Below are 21,443 nucleotides of genomic sequence, written 5' to 3' on the forward strand. Positions count from 1 at the left end.
AAGAACTAAACGATCCAAGATCATGCCAAATCGTCAACAATCAAATCCAGCTAACTGAGTTAGCGACGTACGAAGAACGGACCCCTGGACAGAACGCGATTCTGCCCTGTAGAGCTCCTCACAGTAAACCTGTTATTGCTGTAGAGTGGAGCAGAACTGATCCGGAGTCAGAATATGTTCTTCTCTACAGAAATGACCAGTTTCATCTAGAAAACCAGCATCCATCCTTTAAGAACCGGGTGGGTCTGCAGCAGAAACAGATTAAAACAGGAGCTCTGTAAATAACGTGCTCATTACCTATTTTAACTATAAGAAACCGAAAATGTTGTTAGCCTACATGAACTGAATGATTCAGTGAACACATTTTTAACAAAAGATCTTAATTTACAGAATCTAGTGATTCAGTACACTCAAAGGAACCACCCATCAACTCCCATCAATATTTTGTACACGAAACCGATACCCTGTGATGGACTGTCCAGGGTGTACCCTGCCTCTCGCCCATTGACAGCTAGAGATAGACACCAGCACCCCTCATTACCCCAACAGGGGATACGTGTGTCAGAAAATGGATAGATGGATGGATTCATGGTGAATCACACTCCATACCAGTTGGTGGTGAAAATGCACACCCCAAACATTTTCGCTAACCACCAAGAAGAAGAAGAGCTCGCCATACGCCTGTCTTAGCTACTTCCGCCTTCTTCTGTAACTTAGTCGCAGCGACTGTAGTGATCCTGCTGTCTGAAAAATTTATATGTAGTTTATCAGCGAGACGACAAATAGCCGATCTAATAAGATTTAGAGTTTTGAATCAGACTTTGTGGGTTTTTGCTTTCAAATCAAAATATTAATTCAAGATAATTACATCAAATTGTCGGACGGTAAAACCCGGAAATGTATCACTTTGTCTCTCTGCTGTTGGAGCTGATTTGGATCTCCTTCATTTCATCTTCCTCTGCAGGCGAAGAATCACTGGAAAAACGTTAGTTACTTAAAGATTTTGATCTGAGATACGAATATTGCTACTTTGTTTGTGGAAGCCGTCTACGTTCGCATCCATAGTCTTTGTCGTTGGTCGCTGTTTTTTAAGACTGACTGTCAGATCCAACATGGCAGCTTCCTCGCATCAACAGCTAGCTGTGATAAAACATGTTTATTTTCCAAGACACAGTTGTAAGACTGCGTCTAAAATCAGTGTTACATGTAGCAGCTACAACTCTGAACTGTACATTTGCATGTGGGAAGTCCAGCTTTAAAGTATATTTGTAAGAGGTGATATTGGAATCCTGACCTTAAGTGTTTTTGCTTTTATTTTGGAATCCTGACTTCTCCAGCTATGTTAACTAGAAGGCTTTTTACTCTTGTTTATCATATTCCAAGCTCCTAGTTTTGATTTCCAATGGTTATTGAATGCAACAGGGCTGTCTTTGTATGTGCAAGTGCATTCTGGGATTTGTAGTCCTGTCTGTAGACCCACAGTATTGGTAAAACACATGCATGTTGTGGTCCTTGGCCTTCAGACTGACGAAATGTCTTTAAAGTATCAATTATTTAATGTAACAGGCAGCAGCTTCTTCTTCCATCAGGTTTACTTGGTTAATAACCAACAGTTTAATAAATGACCTCTGACCTCTCTGCTCTGCTTCTCTCCTACAGACCCAACAAACATCACAGTAGAACCTGGACAGAACGTCATTCTGCCATGTAGAACTCCTGACAGTAAACCTGTTATTGCTGTAGAGTGGAGCAGAACTGATCTGGGGTCAGAATATGTTCTTCTCTACAGAAATGACCGGATCAATCTAGAACACCAGCATCCATCCTTTAAGAACCGGGTGGATCTGCAGGAGGGACAGATTAAGGCAGGAGACGTGTCTCTGGTTCTGAAGAACGTCTCCACTGATGACAGAGGAACATATGAGTGTCGAGTCATCCAGACAGAAACAAACAGCAGGAGGCAGACGGTTCTCTACATAAACCTGGATGTAGTTCCTCCTCCAGGTGAGTTGTTGTCTTTTAGTCTCTGGCTCAGAGTTTCCAGCAGCTGCCTGGTTGTTGATGTCAGAGTAAAACATCCAGAGGGTCCAGAAACTAGTTTATCTGAGGGCTCAGAGTATTTTAACCCTGTGTTCGAAAAGCCAGAATTTTCCACTCTAGAAAGAGAGCTAAGTTCGAATGTAAAAATATCACCATGGTAACAGATTCTGGAAAGGAACAATCAGTCTAACATTCCCTTTATGTGGTAGAGTAGTCGTCTTGTAATTGGGATGTTGTGGGTTGGATTCCAGCTGCCCCATGTCACAGGTCAATGTGCCCCTGGGCAAGGCATTTAACTCTTTGCCTACTGATCTGTATGGGTCTGTGTGGGTTATCATGTGACTAGGTGAATGTGGCTATAGCGTGAACTGCTTTGGTCAGTATGACCAGAGAAGCAGCCTATAGATTTAGTCCAGGGATTCCCATGAGGAATAATTTTGTAATAATTTTCATTGTGATTGAGACAGGTGCAGTTCATTTTAAAGAGTCGGTTTTTAGCACGTATTCAGACAGAAACAGGGAAACCGGCGGTGGGGCTGCCGGGAGCTGAGGAGTGTTGCCATGGGCGTGTTTACTTGCTGAACATAAGGTAACTTTTTATTTCTCTGATTAATAACAGCTTTATGGAGTGCTCTGCTATAGTTACTCCGTGGCACTCTACCAAAGTCTCTCTCTCTTGTCATCGGACACAAATCAAACTTTGCGTTTCTATTTTGCGGCGTAAAAAGAGAGTCAGACTCAGATTTAGAAGCTGGTACATGAAATAAACAAAGTGAGAACACGCACACAGGTAGATCATCCGAGTTTAGTCCTAAATCCACCTGGATGGTTTCTGCTTCAGAGACCTTTCAGGTTGTGGAGGTGTGGCCGATCTGAGCGTCTCTTTCTCTCTGGATTCATGCTGAGCCACTGATGCACCTGAAAATCCTAACGACTCTGTTGAGGATGTTGTGTCTAACTTTATTGCAATTTAATTAAAATTATGTTCTAATTTTATTTCCATAACCTTTGTTATGATGGTTGAGTTGTAACTGCAACTGCATTCTTATTTTTTCTTTTGAAGATTGGGGCTGTGTAAACCCAGTTGGGTCACAAAAGGGGGTGCACGGCTAAAAAAGTTTGGGAACAGCTCATTTATTTAATATAACATAATAAAGGAGATTTTGATGTAATATCCGACTCGGAAGGAGCATCTTCTGACCAGGGGTCATAGAGTAAAGTTGTGACACAAAACATTTAGATGTCTAAAAAGGTGCATAGACACGGAAAAGTTAGAGCAGCTTCACATGTATCTAGGGCTGCCCTGTCGTTGTTCATAAATACATATGCACATCAGTATAAAGACCCATAAGACACCATCACATACCAAATAACCATGGTAACAGATCTGTCAGTCAGAACAATGACAGCGTTGGTACTGCTGGAAGACTGATCCAGGAACAATGTGTTGGGAGAGTTTCTACACACCACTAGTCAGCCATCTACACTTTAAACAGAATAATTATAATCATGATACTATAAAATAATCTGGAGATGAACAGGATGTGAGCTCAGTCATATCTTACATTTGAAGATGGGCTCCTGGCTACAGTTTAGGGAATGTCTATCTGAACAACATGGATTAGGTCATCCCAGGAGGAAGGCATGGGATGTCTTCAGTATGCTAACAACCAAACCTTCTGGTCAGCTCCTTCTGAAAAGCTCTGGTTTTCATCATCATGTTGCAGCAGGTCAGCAGAATCTCTGACATTAAATCCCTCCAGGATTCTTCCATTGATGATGTGGGGGCCTCTGGCCATGTTACATTATGATGAGTTCCTGGCTGGCAGCCTGTGGTTCTAAATGATGCGTGGACTCAATGAGTCTCTGCCAGGAAGTCCACTAGGTTCAGAAGGGACTGAACCTAGTGGACACACAGAAAACTGCTGCTGAGGAGTGATTGGCCAAGAAGTACTGTGCCGTAAATGGGGCTGCGTTACTCTTGTACTGCAGGAATCATTGAATGTTTCATTCACAGTGTTGTAATAAATAACCTCTGACTTCTCTGCTCTGTTTTTCTCCTGCAGATCAGAGAAACATGACAGCAGAACTTGGACAGAACGTCACTCTGCCATGTAGAGCTCTTGACAGTAAACCTATTATTGTTGTAGAGTGGGACAGAACTGATCTGGGGGTAGAATATGTTATTCTCTTTAGAAATGACCAGTTTGATCTAGAAAACCAGCATCCATCCTTTAAGAACCGGGTGGATCTGCAGGAGGGACAGATTAAGGATGGAGACGTGTCCCTGACTGTGAAGAACGTGGTGACTGATGACAGAGGAACATATGAGTGTCGAGTCTCCCAGTCGGAAACAAACAGCAGGAGAGAGACGGTTATCTACATAAAACTGGATGTAGTTCCTCCTCCAGGTGAGTTGTTGCCTTTTAGTCTCTGATTCAGAGTTTCCAGCAGCTGCCTGGTTGTTGATTTCAACAGAGTGAAACATCACATTTGATAAACCTACCAGTCTCTGTCCCCTGAAGCAGCTAGATGTCATGACTTTCCAACATTAAAGATAGTCAGTGATTTTTCCAGAAGTTTCCTCAAGTCCCTTTTTGATTAACTTTACCAGTGCAAGATTGTCTTACCTGCTCTACCTGCTCCTCAGGGGGATCACATGAAAAAAATCTCCCAAATCCACTCTGGTCTTATTTCTTTCTATTAAGGCTTTCCTCTTCTTCTCATAAAAATGAACGTGGTTCACTTTTTGTGACTCTCAGCCATGTTCAAAGTCTATGGTGAGAGCAGTGGAGCTACAACAAACAGCTAACCGCTAAGCTAACTGCAAGGCTAACGGGATACATGAACACTAGAAGTGTCCATGCGCAGCCAGCAAGCGGAAACTAACAAGGAACAAGCACGCAGAATGCTGTTAAATCATTGGGTCAGAATGATAGTCATGTGGGACAACCAATAAATAAGGTGCTTCCCCCTGAACTTAGGAGACAGGGGGGTGGCTCATTGCATGGGGTAGTCTTGACGTAACTGTATCACTCCACCCCTGGGGAAGTGTACCCCAGAATGCTCTAACCCCCGACAAAGACTTTTTAATGGCGTTGGTGGTGAAGCTCACAGCGTTGAAAGGCATTTTTGTCTTATCTACTAAAATTAAGGCAAAAAAAATGGGGGGGGGGGGGGGGGGGGGAGGGGCGCAAGAAATATTCCAAATGAGTTGTGAATCATGTCAATGAAGTTGTCAAGGAAATGACAGACAAATCGATGTTAATGTGTAAGTTAAGCAAAACTTATTCCCAACTTAAAATATATATTATAGAAACTTAAAATAGTTACTGCAGACTGCAGTGGATGTTTTCATGCTATCTAGCTGTTGATGGCAAGAATCTACAGTCAAATTCTGTATTAGGAATGCAAATTTTACTTTACATATTAAACACAAACAGGGGCCAAAAACAAAGCAACTGGACTTGTTTTCCGTAGTTGAAGACGTTTCGCTTCCTCTCCCGGAAGCTTTCTCAATTCAAAAAGTCTGGAGTAATGATGAGTAACAAGCTTTATACCATACCAAACAAAGGCGAGAGTTAACTCTCACCCTCATTCAGGTGATTAAAACATTGTTCCTTTAAGCCAAGCCAATAACACTCTAACGACTCCTCGTTACAGAGGAGTGGACCAGTTTCGGTCCATTCCGCTGGCTTAATGGTTTTTTACGACCGCCCATTACTAAGGGGTGGTCCTGTTTCGGTTGAATTTGCATGTTATCTAAGCCATTACAGGCCTTTGTTTGGTATGGTATAAAGCTTGTTACTCATCATTACTCCAGACTTTTTGAATTGAGAAAGCTTCCAGGAGAGGAAGCGAAACGTCTTCAACTACGGAAAACAAGTCCAGTTGCTTTGTTTTTTACCTTTTTTTGGAATGACCATGACCTGGATGACTGAGAATCTTCACCAGCACAAACAGGGGCCGTTTCACTTTGGGACAAATTGCACGATTGCTGCTTGGTCAGTTACAGAAGAGCCACCAAGATTGATTGATAGAAGGCGTCACGTCAGTTCTAACATTGTACGTTAGATTCTCCAGCACAGTTTAGGATATTTCCATGTACTTGAACAACATGGCAGAAATCGTGCCAGGGACAGGCTTGGACAGCTTGGGATGTTAACTACCTGACCTGTCAATCAGTTCCCTCTGAAAAGCTCCAGTTGCAGAGACTGAAACGCCACTGGAGACACACGGTTCCTCCTGGTTTCCCTCTGTAATGCTGGAACTAGTTCAACATTTACTGCTCTGGACTATCTAAACCGGATAACGACCCACCCAGCATTATAAACCAGCAGGTCAGCAGGATGCGATTTCTTTCAGCAGCGTTAACACTGCCACATTTTGATAGATAAAGTTTGCGTGGCTGTCACAGTGCTGTTTCCCCAGTAGCAGTGGGTTTTCCTCCTGTGATTATGGTGGAAACATTTTTGTAAATGAAAAGACCACGTAATATTTTAACAAAGCGTCACATTTACATCCTCTCATATTCAGAAATGGGAGTCAGAATAACTCAAATCAACCTGATCCATGTCTAAGTCTGCAGTAGAGGCTGACATTGTTTCAGGAACTCTGCAAGTCACAGGATTCGGGATCGGTGTCAGCATTAGTAAAGATCATGTGATTAGGACGGTACAGGATTAAATATTAATGGGAGTAAACAAATAGAAGGCAAAATAAACTAGGATTAATGCCAAAAAAAATAAAATAGAAAATAAAAAATCTAGGATTGACGCCGCTATTTTTTTCCGTGTTTTTCCAAGAAACTTAAACTATAATGTGAGTCAAAAGAACTACACCACCCAAAAACCAAAAGTGCTTCTGATATATGTTTTCCACCCGTGTTAAAAAAAAAAAACAGCAATATTGGGACCAACCGTTGGTGGTGAACTCAACCTGGAAAAGTTGGATTTGCAATGCAAAGTGAGACATAAGGTATTAAACTCAATTGACACAGTCACAGATGGTCGAATGTCACGATGTTAACACCCAGTATGCTGTTTGTTTCCTGGACTCTTATCCAAGAATGTGTTTAATGTTTGATTAATGTACGGTTCTGATAGTAAACCCTAGTTTGTGGATATTTTCTTACAAATGGACAAATACTAAAATGCTTGTATCATTTTCAACTTTTTCTTTTACAAAAGTTTTTTATACATTGAGGTACATCATCTAAATTGTGAATTTGTGTTTATGCTGTCAGGATTTCTGTTAAATATTCTCGGGTCCGCTGGTCAGCAGGTGGAGCCTCTGATCAGAGACGTTGTGTTCTGAGGAAGTCTGATCAGAGCGTGGACAGTCGGATGCATCCGGTGTGTTTTTTGGTTTTAGCGATGTTGGGCCCAGCCATCAGAGAATAAGGAACTGAGCCAGATTACAGAGAACAAAGGAACGGGTGAATAACTCCCAGAATGCACTGCATTTCATTCCTGGGTGTGAGATAAACTCAGTGGCTGAGGATGATGTCATATAACTGGGAAATAATTAGAGACAATAACTCTCCTTTTATTCAAAGCGATGAAGGAAATCACGCATGAATGTCTTGAGTACCTTAAGGTACCTTTATATTTGTACCTTGGAGAAGGAATGATGCAATCTATTTATCTCAGAACTAAAATCTGCAAGTGACACCATCTTCATGTTGACTGAGGTGAAATAAGTTCTGTGTGTTTTATGCACCTGATAACTTTAAACTGAGGTTAGCTGAGTGAATCTGACAGTCTGACTCTCTGCAGGATGAGGATCTAAGGTCAGGTTCTCCTGGAAGAGACCAGTGTCTCTAATTATGCTGATGAAGCGGTTCTCTGCCTCACTGTCTGAAGAAAGGGACCAGTGCTGGGGACATTACTGCCTTTAGAAGAAATGCTGTTTGTTCATTGTTTATCCGTCCTGTTTTTTCTGTTGCTTTTTTTGACCGTGAGTGTTTATTAATAGTTGTCAGTGCTGAATAAATTTTTTTAAAGCTCTGCCAACAAATAAATGTATACCTGGCAGTAACATCACATCCACTAGGTCAGAAAATAACTTCTCTGAGGGTAAATCCACACAAAAATCAACCAAAGTCTGTGAAAGTGAAACCATGTGGTAGAGCAGTTCAGTTCAGACAGAGAAACCCCGTTTGTAGAGGAAAAGCCTGTTGCCATGGTGATATACTCAGAGTTTAACTTTTCTCTCTGTTTTTAAAAAGCAAATCTAGAATTTCTCCAAACTTTTCCCACCATCACTTTTCTAGAAAGCTCCTCTGGTCAGAGATTTACTGATGATGAGACTCTGTAGGAAGCAGCTGGTCTTAGTGCAGCTTTCAGAGAGCAGAGGATGTTCTTCAGTCCCCTCTGACCTCACTGATGAGATTTCACTCTGGTTCTGTTCTACAGGGGAGCCTGATGACGGCAAAGAACATGGATCTGTTGGATGGAGGGTTGGACTGGGGATTGGAGTGTTGTGCTGTCTGTTGGTAGCTGCCATAGTTTTTGCTATTTATTTTAAATGTAAAAAGAAATCAAATTCAAACCGACCTCCTGAACAAACAGCTGAAGCTTCAATGCCTCTAAACTCATCAGCTTAGTTCAGTCCAGTTTGAAAGTGAAGTTCTGCAGAACCACAGCAACAAACCTTCCTAAACGACACTCTGCTGATGATGAGACACATTTCAGAGCCTTACTGAGGACATCCTCCTGATGAGGACCATTCTCCTCCTCCTCCTCCTCATCAGCAACCTGCAGCAGCAAACCTGAACTCTGCCATCAAGCGTTCCTGTCCTCCAGCAGAACCTCAGCCTGGTCCAGATCTGCTCTAAAAGCCGTTCCAGGCTGGACTTGTTGCCTCGTTATTCTGTAAAGCTTTAGACTGAATGTCAGGATCCTGTTACAGTATTGTTACTTTTAGAAGTTTCTGTATTTAAACCTTCAAATGTGTCCTGATTTCATCTTCATCATCACTGAACACATCTGCCTGATGGGTGCGATGCCTTATTTCACTCTGCAGAACCGCTGCGGCTCACTGTGCAGCTCTAGTTGCCTTCAGCAGCAGCTAACTGGTTATTATCTGACTTCATGCTGAGGAGAACTTCAGGTCTCAGGACCGACCCGCTGGTTCCTCTGGTTCTCCTGGTAATGGATCAAATGGCTGCTTTATGCACTGCTGAATGTTTTAACAGAAACGTCTCATTCAGGTTGTTAAATGTTACGCTTTCCTTAAAATTGATTCTTCAATTGTTATTTATGAACCATTTCTGATGTCTATAATTTCCAAATGGCCGTTAAATAAATAGTGACACATTCTACAGTGTGGAGACAGTGCTCAGTGCACAGTAAAAATAATCTTTATCTTTATCAATTTATCAACTGTGAAATATTTACTCTGGTTTTACTTTTTACTCTCAGCGCTTCTTTAGAACCATCTTTAGGTTTATCTGCAGGTAAATGTTTCCTGAGCTTTTTCTGTAAGTTTCTTTTTCTTCTTAACTTTTCAGGTTTTTGATTTATGTTTTCTAACCATAATCATGTCTTCAACTCCAACTTGTTAGAAAATGAGAAACCTTGAAGTTGTTTCAGGTTTCTGAGCCTTCATCAGCTGTTTGTATGACGCTACTTTCATTTCCTAATGATAAATCAAACATTGTTCCTGTTAAGACCTTCCCTGCCTGGGGCCCCTGAAGCTTAAGGCCCAACATCTCATAAGAGCAAATTTTATTGATGACAGTCACCTGAGACAGTAGCTGTTGGTTGGAGCCAGACCTGCTGCAGTAAGGCCTCCATCCACTAGGGGCGCTTTAGATTATTGATCCTGATCTGAGTTTGGTCTGAGTCTGCAGGGATGTGCGTCCCTGGGATGGACAGGAGACCAAAGTTTGCCTGAAGAAACACTTTGTTTTGTTCATCCCTGAAAAAACTCTTGTTAAAGATAATAAACTCCTTTATTGTAGCATAGTGGTGATGTAACAATAGGAACGATTGTATATGAATGTTGCACTCGGACGTGTTACTGTGTCGGAATTACCCGACAGCAGTTGATATCCTGACCGAGCTGTTTGTAGTTTTCCTATAATATTGAAGTTCTGACCCATTTGGGTTATTGTTCAACTACATCAGGCTCTTTGAGCAAGAACAAGACAGGAAATAACAAGAATAAAACACGGTGGCAGCGGCGTGGACTCGGCCTGGATCACAGTGAGTGTCGCCTAGCATTAGCTTCGGCTAACGGGAAGAGTGACTACCACCACGTAGCTACATGGAGGTCCTGAAGCCGCCACGGACAGACTGTCTGTCTGGACTCCAGCAACACTGCAGAGACACGGAAGAGCTGGAGGGTCGACTCCCTGCTGGATGTGGACTTATATGATACCTGGAGCAGACATTAATCTGGAGGTAAAGCTGTTCAGCTGTCTAGTCTGCAGCGGCAGAGACCTGGAGGCGCTAATGGGAGAGTTGGTACCTACGCTGGAAGCTGGAGGAGATTATCACGAAGTTTGATGAGCATTGCAACCCCAGCGTGAACGAGACTGTGGAACATTATCGCTTCTTTACCAGAAACCAGGACGCAGCGACAGCCTCGTCACAGAGCTGAGACACTGAGGGATTCAGGATTGTGTGTGGAGGGAAGAATCCAGGCAGGAGATTAAAGCAGACACTCAGAGTTATACACCATTAATGGAGCTGAGAAAATAACAAGCTAGTCTGACTTAGAGTTGGTTCTAAAGAAGCACTGAGAGTAAAAAGTAAATACCAGAGTAAAAATTTCACAATTATTTATAAATTGATAGAAGATATTTTAGCTGTACTTCATGTTCTTAATGCCGAGGTCGGCTACCATCCTGCTACACCGACTTTCTGACTCGTAATACCAACTTTAGGGTCTATTCCAGTTAAATCTTCTGACTCGGAGGTCGATAACTCCGACTAACGAGGACAAACGGGACGCACCGCTTGTCTTCATCCAGCTCCTCCTTCTTCCGTATCTAACAGCGAGGTCAGTTATCGGAGTGTCAAAGTTGTTAACATTTTATTTATTTGAGGCCAAACAAAAAACTAATCTAGTGAGGTTTAGAGTTTTGAATTGAACTATTCGAGTCGTGTTGAGTTAAAATCATATTGATATAAGATAAAAACATGAAACTTTGGGACGCTAGAAACCCGGAAATGCACCATTTAGCGACGACCTCGCTGCTGTTGAAACTGACTTCCATCTTCTTCATCTCGTCTGCCTCTGCAGGTGAAGTATCGCTGAAAAATGTTCGGTTCAAAGATAACTTGATTGTTGATGTAAACCCATCTATGTCCTCATCAGTGGTCTTTGTCGCTGTCTGCTGGTGGCGTCACTGTATCTAAATGCGTCGGTCACAATGAGAGAAGAAAGAGGAACAGATAAAACTGATGAAGAGTAGGAATTTGATCCATCTGAAGAAAATCTGTTTAGACGAGAGATCTAGACTCATTTTGATGAATGTCTTTATAAAAGTTTGTCATTAAATGGTATCTTTGCGTACTTGACTGTCTGTATGTGCAAGTGCATTCTGGGATTTGTAGTCCTGTCTGTAGGCCTACTGTATTGGTAAACCTTTAACACCTGAACGTTGTGGTTCCCTGGCCTTCAGACTGATGGGAGGTCTTTAGAGTATCAATGATTTAATGTAAAAAGCTTCTTCTTTCATCAGGTTTGTTTGGTTAATAACCAACAGTTTAATAAATGACCTCTGACCTCTCTTCTCTGTTTCTCTCCTACAGACCCAACAAACGTCACAGCAGAACCTGGACAGAACATCATTCTGCCATGTAGAACTCCTCACAGTGAACCTGTTGTTGCTGTAGAGTGGAGCAGAACTGATCTGGGGTCAGAATATGTTCTTCTCTACAGAAATAACCAGTTTGATCTAGAACACCAGCATCCATCCTTTAAGAACCGGGTGGATCTGCAGGAGGGACAGATTATGGTTGGAGACGTGTCTCTGGTTCTGAAGAACGTCTCGACTGATGACAGAGGAACATATGAGTGTCTAATCATCCAGACGGAAACAACCAACAGGAGGCAGACGGTTCTCTACATAAACCTGGATGTAGTTCCTCCTCCAGGTGAGTTGTTGTCTTTTAGTCTCTAAATCAGAGTTGACATCAGAGTGAAACATCCAGAGGGTCCATGAACTAGTTTATCTGAGAGCTCAGAGTATCTTAACCCTGCATTTTCTACTCTAGAAAGAGAATTCTCTTCAGTTTAATGCAGTTATTGATGGACATGTGACTTTGTCCATTTTAGTGATAGAAACACTCTTTATCACAAATAGATGTCTTTGTAAACGGTATGACTTCCTCATTGCGTTCTGCATTAGACAATGTAGCTCCCTTGAAAAAGAAGGTGATTATTCACAGGAAGCTGGCTCCTTGGTTTAATTCAGAGCTACGTTCCTTGAAGCACAATGTTAGGAAATTGGAGAGAAAATGGCGCTCTACACACCAAGAGGAATCCTACCTAATCTGGAGGGACAGTCTATTGTTGTATAACAAGACCCTTCGCAGAGTTAGAGCAGCATATTTTTCATCATTAATTGAGGAGAATAAGAATAATCCTAGATTTCTCTTCAGTACAGTTGCCAAACTTACCCAGAGCCACAGCTCTGTTGATCCATCCATTCCCTTAGCTCTTAACAGTAATGATTTTATGGGATTCTTCATAAATAAAATTGATTCCATTAAAAATAAAATAATTGGCATCCTCCCAAACATGATTACCTTGTCCTCAGTAAACGAGGCAGTATTGGAGGAATCCTTAGAACCTGCGCAGTGTCTGAACTGTTTAAAAGCAGTAGAGCTTTCTGAGCTATCTAAAATTTTAGCTTCATCTAAACCTTCTACCTGTATGTTAGACCCAATCCCAACCAAGTTGTTTAAGGAGGTATTCCCTCTGATCAGTGGTCCTATTTTAGACATGATTAATCTATCCTTGGTAAATGGATATGTACCACAGGCTTTTAAAGTAGCTGTTATTAAACCTTTACTTAAGAAACCATCTCTTGATCAAGATGAGTTAGTAAATTACAGACCTATATCTAATCTTCTTTTCTTATCTAAAATTCTTGAGAAAGTAGTTGCTAATCAACTATGTGAACATTTACAAAGTAATGACCTACTTGAGGAGTTTCAGTCAGGCTTCAGAGCTCATCATAGCACTGAAACAGCTCTGGTGAAGGTCACCAATGATATTCTCATGGCCTCAGATAATGGACTTGTGTCTATACTTGTCCTGTTAGATCTCAGTGCTGCATTTGATACAGTTGATCACAATATTCTCCTACAAAGACTTGAGCATACTGTAGGGATTAAGGGAAAAGCATTAGGCTGGTTTAAATCTTACCTGTCGGACAGATTCCAGTTTGTTCATGTTAATAATAAATCTTCTTCAAACTCTAGGGTCACCTGTGGAGTACCACAGGGTTCAGTCCTTGGACCAATTCTATTTACTATATATATGCTTCCGATTGGCAAAATTATCAGACAGCATGGGATTAATTTCCACTGTTATGCTGATGACACTCAGCTATATTTATCCATAAATCCTGATGAATCCAATCAGTTACTTCGACTGCAGTCATGTCTTGATGACATCAAAAGCTGGATGACTTTAAATTTCCTGCATTTAAATTCTGACAAGACAGAAGTTGTAATCTTTGGGCCAGAGTCTTCAAAAAATAAAGTTCTTAATCAATCACTTAATCTGGATGGCATTAACTTGGCCTCTGGTAATAAAGTTAAAAATCTTGGTGTTGTTTTCGACCAAGACATGTCATTTAAATCCCATATTAAACAGGTTTCCAGAGTTTCCTTTTTTCACCTCCGGAATATCGCCAAAATTAGAAACATTCTGTCCAGGGGTGATGCTGAAAAACGGGTCCATGCATTTGTTACTTCAAGGCTGGACTATTGTAATTCTTTACTATCAGGAAGTCCACAAAATGCAGTTCGAAGTCTTCAGCTGATTCAAAATGCTGCGGCAAGAGTTCTGATGAAAATCAACAAGAGGGATCATATTTCTCCAATTTTAGCTTCCCTTCATTGGCTTCCTGTTAAATCAAGAATAGAATTTAAAATTCTCCTTCTAACTTATAAAGCCCTTAATAATCAAGCTCCATCAAATATCAGAGCTCTGATTACCCCGTATGTTCCTAACAGAGCACTTCGCTCTCAGACTGCAGGTCTGCTGGTGGTTCCTAGAGTCTCTAAAAGTAGAATGGGAGGCAGATCCTTTAGCTATCAGGCTCCTCTCCTGTGGAACCAACTCCCAGTTTTGGTCCGTGAGGCAGACACCCTATCTATTTTTAAGACTAATGTTAAAACTTTCCTTTTTGACAAAGCTTATAGTTAGAGTGGCTCATACCCTGAGCTATCTCTATAGTTGTGCTGTGATAGGCCTAGGTTGCTGGAGGACATCAGGGTCTAATTTTCTCACTCTACTGATTTCTACTGTTCTTCAGTCTACTGTTCTCCAGTTTTGCATTGTATTACATTGAAATGACTGTCGTCATTTCAGCTTTTAACTTTTTGCTCTCTCTCTTTTTCTTCATAGAAGGTACACCTGGTCTGACGTTCTGTTAACTGTGACATCATCCAGAGAAGACGGCTCACCCGCTACTACCATCTAATGTAGAACAGATTACTAGATCAATGTGTGCTTCTGTGCTTTTTTGTTTCTCTTGTTGTGTCTCTGCTCTGTCTTCTGTAACCCCAGTCGGTCGAGGCAGATGACCGTTCATACTGAGCCCGGTTCTGCCGGAGGTTTTCCTTCCCGTTAATGGGTGGTTTTTCTTCCCACTGTCGCTTCATGCTTGCTCAGTATGAGGGATTGCAGCAAAGCCATGTACAATGCAGATGACTCTTCCTGTGGCTCTACGGTTCCCCAGGAGTGAATGCTGCTTGTCGGGACTTTGATGCAATCAACTGGTTTCCTTATATAGGACATTTTTGACCAATCTGTATAATCTGACCCAATCTGTATAATATGATTGAACTTGACTTTGTAAAGTGCCTTGAGATGACATGTTTCATGATTTGGCGCTATATAAATAAAATTGAATTGAATTGAATTGAATTATTTGAGTTAATCTGCTGATCTGACTGTCCTCGCACTTCCCTTTCCCGTGTCCCCATGCTCTCCACGGTTCTGTGCTCGCTTCTCGCGCTCACCTCATTTATAAGTTATGTCAAACTTCTCCAGGAACACTAATAAAATACTTTGGAATCAGTGAGTTTTGCTTCACAACCTCAGACTCATTGATGTGACGCCTCCTGTCAATCAATCATGGAAGCTCGTCTCTAACTGACCAATCAGAGTTTTTAATTTGTCCCAAAGTGAAACTGCCCTTACCTGCAGAAGTTGCTCACCTTTCCCTCTGACAACATCACAAGATGTTACATTACAAACTCGTAATTCTGACCTGTGGAGGCGTTCCAGCGGAAATTTACGTCTTGGAGGTCAGACGCGATCTGAGATAAAATAAGTTCTGTGTGTTTTATGCACCTGATGACGTTAAACTGAGGTTAGCTGGCTGAATGTGACTCTCTGACTCTGCAGGATGAGGATCTAAGGTCAGGTTCTCCTGGGAGAGACCAGTGTCTCTAATTATGCTGATGAAGCGGTTCTCTGCCTATCTGCCTGAAGAAAGTGATCAGTGTAGAGGACATTACTGACTTTAGAATAAATGTTTGTCGTTGATTGTTTATCCTTCGTGGTTTGTCTGTTGCTTTTTTGACCGTGAGCATTTATTAATAGTTATTATCATTGCTGAACCAAATTTTTTTAAAGCTCTGCCAACAAATAAATTAATACCTGGGAGTAACAGAACATCCAGTAGGTCAGAAAGTGACTCCTCTGAGGTAAATTCACACATAATTCTGCTATAAATACTAAAATCTGTGAAAGTCAAACAATGTACAGCAGTTCAGCCCGGCCACAAGAAACCCGTGGGTTTGAGTATATTATCATGGTAACAAGCTTTTCCTCTACAGAGTTTACCTTTTCTCAGTTTTTGAAAAGCAAATCCAGAATTTCTCCAAACTCAAGAGTTTTCCCACCATTACTTTTCTAGAAAGCTCCTCTGGTCAGAGGTTTACTGATGCTGATGAGACTCTGTAGGAAGCAGCTGGCCTTAGTGCAGCTTTCAGAGAGCAGAGGATGTTCTTCAGTCCCCTCTGACCTCACTGATGAGATTTCTCTGGTTCTGTTTTACAGGGGAGCCTGATGACGGAAGCAAAGGTGGATCTCATGGACTTGAACTGGTTGTTGGACTGGCAGCCGGTCTGTTGTCGTTAGCTGCCATCTTTTTTGCTATTCTTTATTTTAAACGTAAAAAGAAATCAAATCCAAACCAGCCTCCTGGAGCAGCAGCAGGACATATGCTTAATTTAACACTTCTGGACTCATCAGCGGAGCAGTAAGTCCAGTTTGATCTGCAGCTAAAGTTCTGCAGAACCACAGCAGACAAATCTTCCTAAACACGCTGCTGATGATGAGACACATTTCAGAGCCTTGCTGAGGATTTCCTCCTGATGAGGATTTCCTCCTCCTCCTCTTCCTCCACCTCCTCCTCTTCCTCCTCCTCCTCCTCCTCCTCCTCCTCATCAACCTGCAGCAGCAAACCTGAACTCTGCCATCAAGCGTTTCTGTCCTCCAGCAGAACCTCAGCTGGTCCAGATCTGCTCTAAAAGCCGTTCCAGGCTGGACTTGTTGCCTTGTTATTCTGTAAAGCTTTAGACTGAATGTCAGGATCCTGTTACAGTATTGTTACTTTTAGAAGTTTTTGTAGTTAAACCTTCAAATGTGTCCTGATTTCATCATCATCATCACTGAACACATCTGCCTGATGGGTGCGATGCCTTATTTCACTCTGCAGAACCGCTGCAGCTCACTGTGCAGCTCTAGTTGCCTTCAGCAGCAGCTAACTGGTTATTATCTGACTTCATGCTGAGGAGAACTTCAGGTCTCAGGGCCGACCCGCTGGTTCCTCTGGTTCTCCTGGTAATGGATCAAATGGCTGCTTTATTCCCTGCTGAATGTTGTTTTAACAGAAACGTCTCATTCAGGTTGTTAAATGTTACGCTTGCCTTAAAATTAATTAAATTATTTATGAACCATTTCTGATGTCTTTAATTTCATAATTATCGTTAAATAGTGACAATTTCTACAGTGTGGAGACAGTGCTGAGTGCACAGTAAATGTAATCTTTATTAAAGTAAATATTTACTGAGCTTTATGTGTAAGGTTTGGATTTGAAGGTTTTAGATTCATGTTTTCAAACTATAATCATTCTAAACCATCATCTGTCCTATGGCGTTCCTTTAATTTCCTAATGATATATCAAACGTTGTTCCTGCTGTTCAGAGCACTTCCAAATATGAAAAAAATCATGTTTAAAATATGAATTTTAAACGTGATGTTAGCAGATGTTAGTTTCTTGGTTGGAGTGAAGAGAAAAAGATCGTGGAGTTGGATGAAATGTTTAGTTTTAATAGTTCATATTTCTCTCTTTATAATAACATCTTTACTCATTTGAATGAGTTTAGATGCTTGAAGTTGGTCTGTTATTGATAAAGTAATGAAAATCTAAATATAGTAATTGTTTTCAGCATTGTGTTGCATTTTCTGAACCCAGTTTGACATTGACCAGGATAAAAATGACGATGACAAGTTATTCCTCAAATGAAACATTTATTTTATTTTTTTTTAAATAGAAAATGATTTACATTTGATACATGCATTAATGACTTATCTGTTGTTCTTACAGTTCTTATAGCTGCACTTGATTCCTGTTAAATGCAGGTTTTATATTTCTAGGAGTTATCCTATTAAAAGTAAACATTATTTTATAAGTTTTATAATTTTACTTTTCATTTCTTCATCATTATCACATAAAGACCCATAACTTCCTCACATCAACTTTAACCTCAGTAATAATCTATCTGATTGATGAGCCTCTGCTGATTGGTTTACAGAATGTGTCACTTAGAGGCTCTTTGTTGGAATAACTTGGAAATTAATTATAACACAGTTGATTCCCTTATTACTACCAAAATTCCTCACCATCAATCCCACATATTCTACAGTTCAGCTGAAATCAGCGTAGATGATGCACAGCAGACCTTCAATAAAGTCGTATACAATCCTAGATATTTATATTTATAAAAAGACGTAATAATTAATAAACTCACCTCTTCTCTGGAGGAAACTAAAGTTTCCACATGAGTTGATGGAAATGTTTCTCAGAGCTTCATCTTTCAGAACAAGTTGGAGGAGAAATTCTCATTCAAAGGAACTCCTTATATGGTCAACGTATAAATATATACACGCAGACTTCCTGATGCAGCGGTAATGACGCTCTGAGCAGTTAGCTTCAACGTTTTGATGAATAAACTCAATTCAACAATTTATCCACCAAGTCACTGAGATCATGATGTTGTCTCTGCAGGTTTTGTGTAATCTGGTGAATTCTGAGACTTTGTCTCATTAAAAAATTCATTATGGTAACAAAGATTCTGGAAAACCAGAAATATTTTATAGAAATCATGAAGCTGCAGGTTTGAGACACTAGTAGGTTTGGGGTTAAACTTCATCCTTATTTCCAAAAGGAAACCAGAACAAATGTGTCACAATAGACTGAGAGCATTAAGTTTGATCTGAGTAATGCAGGAAGGGGTTGACCTTTGGTGACCTCTGGTAAAATGTATTTATATCTTTAAAAGTGTAGTAAAATATACCAGAATCAGAGGTACTTGACACAAGCTGTGTAAATTTGGATCAAAGTGTGTGTGTTCTTGTATGTGCAGCTGAGTGAGAACATTTTATGTTAATTTAAGTGAGAATTAGATGTAAAGTGAGGAGCATGAAAACCTCCTCACTATTCTGGGTCAGGGGTTAAGTTTAGGACTGTTTATGGATGTGTGCGTTAGTGAGAGTGACTGGATGAATGTGGCTCTAGTGTACAGGGCTTTGGGTGGTCAGCATGACTGGAAAAGCTCTCTCTATATAAGGTCAGTCCATTTACCATTTAATTTAGGACTATGGGGTCATTTAGGGTTTAGATTAGAGTCAGGCCATAGAAAGTGTGAAAATTAATGGAAGTCTGAGGAAGTCGAGCACGGTCCTCACTATGTACATTAAACACGTGTGTGTGTGTGTGTGTGTGTGTGTGTGTGGGGGGGGTCACACCGGTCATCTTGTGTAGATTGTATCACTTTTAAGTTTTTCTTTTATCTGTTGGTTTCTCAATTTGACAGTTAAAGACAGGATTATCCTGAACAACATTATAATAACCTGTTCTAAATTCACCAGTGTAATACAGAGAGACTTTAATGTCTTCTACAACCAGCAAACAGCTCAGAAAGCAGAAAGTTTCCTGGTCTCTCCTCGTTATTCGCTGTGGAAGATGAAGCGCTGCTCCACATCTTTCATCCCTTCTGCTATCAAGCTTCAGAGCGCTGTGTGGATCCTCTGGGGTTTATGTGTTCACATACTCACTGCTCGTATGTCATTAATAATGTGTGATTTGTGTATTTGCTGTTGCAGACATGCTGCTGTTAACTAATCACCCTTTTGGGATTAATAAAGTTGATTGAATCTAATTAAATTGTGTTTCCTTCATCAAAGAAAATCAAAAGAAATTTGGGAAAAAGTGATCGGCTGCTAATTGTAATTCCTCTAGACTGACTTAAAACTAAATATTTAATTCTGCCATGATGTTTTATCAATTTTATTATCAAACACTGTGTTTCAGCGCGTGATTTTCTTCCTTAATTAACTAATAGGGCATTTTGTCAATATAAAGTATTCATATTACCGTTTTGAATATAAGTACCAGGTAAATAATGAATCAACATGTTTATAATTTACCCCAAAATAACTCATACTGTGAATTATTAGCCTGTTTCTGATTTAGCTCATTAATAGTCACCAGTATAAAGTTAATCATCACAATTCATAATACAACACCAACAGAAAAACATTCAACTTTATCATCTAAATTAAAACAATAGCGTTATTATTCCAGAGCTAAAAACTAAGACTTCCTCCACAGCCACCAGATTTAATGCTGGTTCTCTGTCAGCTCTGCAGAAACAGAGATATTAAGATCTGATCCTATCAAGCCTCAGAGCTCTGTGTGGATCTTTTTTTTTTTTGGTTGGTTCTTTTTTGGCAGTGTCCTGTCTGGCAATGTAACAATAAGTATTGTTGTCTTAATGCTAAAAAGAGCTCAACAGATTTTCCTTTCACAAGTGAAGCATTACGGCTTTTGCCATAGTTCTCCGCTTGATTCATACATGTAAATAGTTTTATTTTAATTCATGCAGGGAGAATTTCAAATTATATGGACACTACAACAGGAAATTAGAAGAGGAAAAAAACAATAAAAAAGGAGATAAGGTGAAAGAAAGAAGAGATTAAAGGGAGAAAATGATAAAATGTATGTGTCCACATGCTGCTTGTATGTCGTTAATAATGTGTGATTTGTGTTATTTAATGTTGCAGACATGCCGCTCTTAACTAATTATCCTTTTTGGGATTAATAAAGTTGGTTGAATTGAATAAAATGTATTTCCTTTGTATGTTAAACACAAAATCAGAAGAAATTGGGAAAAAAGTGATCAGCTGTTATTTTTAATTTTACCAGACTGGTTAAAACTAAATATTATATTCAGCCACGATGTCTTATCGATTATTATCAAACACTGTGTTTCACTGCATTGTTTCCTTCCTGAATGAACTAATAGGGCATTTTGTCAATTAAAAGTATTATCTTTATGAATGTAAACAGCAGGTAAAGCATTCATTAACATGTTTAAAATTTACCCCAAAGTAACTTATACTGTGAATTATTAGCCTGTTTCTGATTTAGCTCATTAATAGTCACCAGTATACAGTTAATCATCACAATTCATGATACAACACTGACAAAAAAACATTAAACTTTATCATCTAAATTAAAACAATGGTATTATTCCAGAGCTAAAAACTGAGACTTCCTCCACAGCCTCCAGATTTAAGGCTGGTTCTCTGTCAGCTCTGCAGAAACAGAGACATGAAGATCTGATCCATGAGCTGAAAACATCCATCATTCCTCGGCTTGCTGTAGAATAACATGATTTATTAAATGGTTACTGGGTAATATGAAAGTGTTATGATTAATTTTCCCAAGACACTTAGAAAATCCTTTCCACACAGACCTAATGTCCACTATTTGTAGAGATTATGTAAATAAATATCTAAATTTTATCGACTCCTTCGCAGTGACTGCCCCCTGCTGTCCTATAGAGGAACTACAGGCTCACAGATTCCCACCCAAAGTGTTTCTGATCCATTTGTATAAAAATAAAAAAGTCAAGATG

General features: G+C 40.2%; 2 protein-coding genes across 2 annotated transcripts in view; both read left to right on the forward strand.

Annotated features, from left to right (window-relative positions):
- The first annotated feature begins 730 nt into the window (after positions 1 to 730).
- LOC118558793 (neural cell adhesion molecule 2-like) overlaps positions 731 to 21,443 on the forward strand; it is a 44,829-nt gene continuing 24,116 nt past the window's right edge. Inside the window, exons 1-3 of the mRNA XM_036129336.1 lie at positions 731 to 985; positions 1,660 to 2,004; positions 4,107 to 4,451. Of these exons, the coding sequence (XP_035985229.1) occupies positions 898 to 985; positions 1,660 to 2,004; positions 4,107 to 4,451 (778 nt within the window). The 5' untranslated portion in view covers positions 731 to 897. The remainder of the gene's footprint in view (positions 986 to 1,659; positions 2,005 to 4,106; positions 4,452 to 21,443) is intronic.
- On the forward strand, positions 11,085 to 16,637 carry LOC118558796. Its single transcript, XM_036129342.1, has 3 exons — positions 11,085 to 11,292; positions 11,805 to 12,149; positions 16,297 to 16,637. The coding sequence occupies exons 1-3, from the start codon at positions 11,190 to 11,192 to the stop codon at positions 16,500 to 16,502; spliced, it is 654 nt and encodes a 217-aa protein (XP_035985235.1). The 5' UTR covers positions 11,085 to 11,189; the 3' UTR covers positions 16,503 to 16,637.

The sequence above is a fragment of the Fundulus heteroclitus genome, unplaced genomic scaffold, assembly GCF_011125445.2.
Source record: "Fundulus heteroclitus isolate FHET01 unplaced genomic scaffold, MU-UCD_Fhet_4.1 scaffold_158, whole genome shotgun sequence".
NCBI classification, from domain to species: Eukaryota; Metazoa; Chordata; class Actinopteri; order Cyprinodontiformes; family Fundulidae; genus Fundulus; species Fundulus heteroclitus.

Excerpts from the sequence above, each read along its gene's own strand:
- LOC118558796 (XM_036129342.1), top strand. The coding sequence starts at position 11,190 with ATGAAACTTTGGGACGCTAGAAACCCGGAAATGCACCATTTAGCGACG. Across the intron at positions 11,293-11,804 it reads CATCTCGTCTGCCTCTGCAG|ACCCAACAAACGTCACAGCA; the intron begins GTGAAGTATCGC and ends TCTCTCCTACAG. Across the intron at positions 12,150-16,296 it reads GGATGTAGTTCCTCCTCCAG|GGGAGCCTGATGACGGAAGC; the intron begins GTGAGTTGTTGT and ends TCTGTTTTACAG.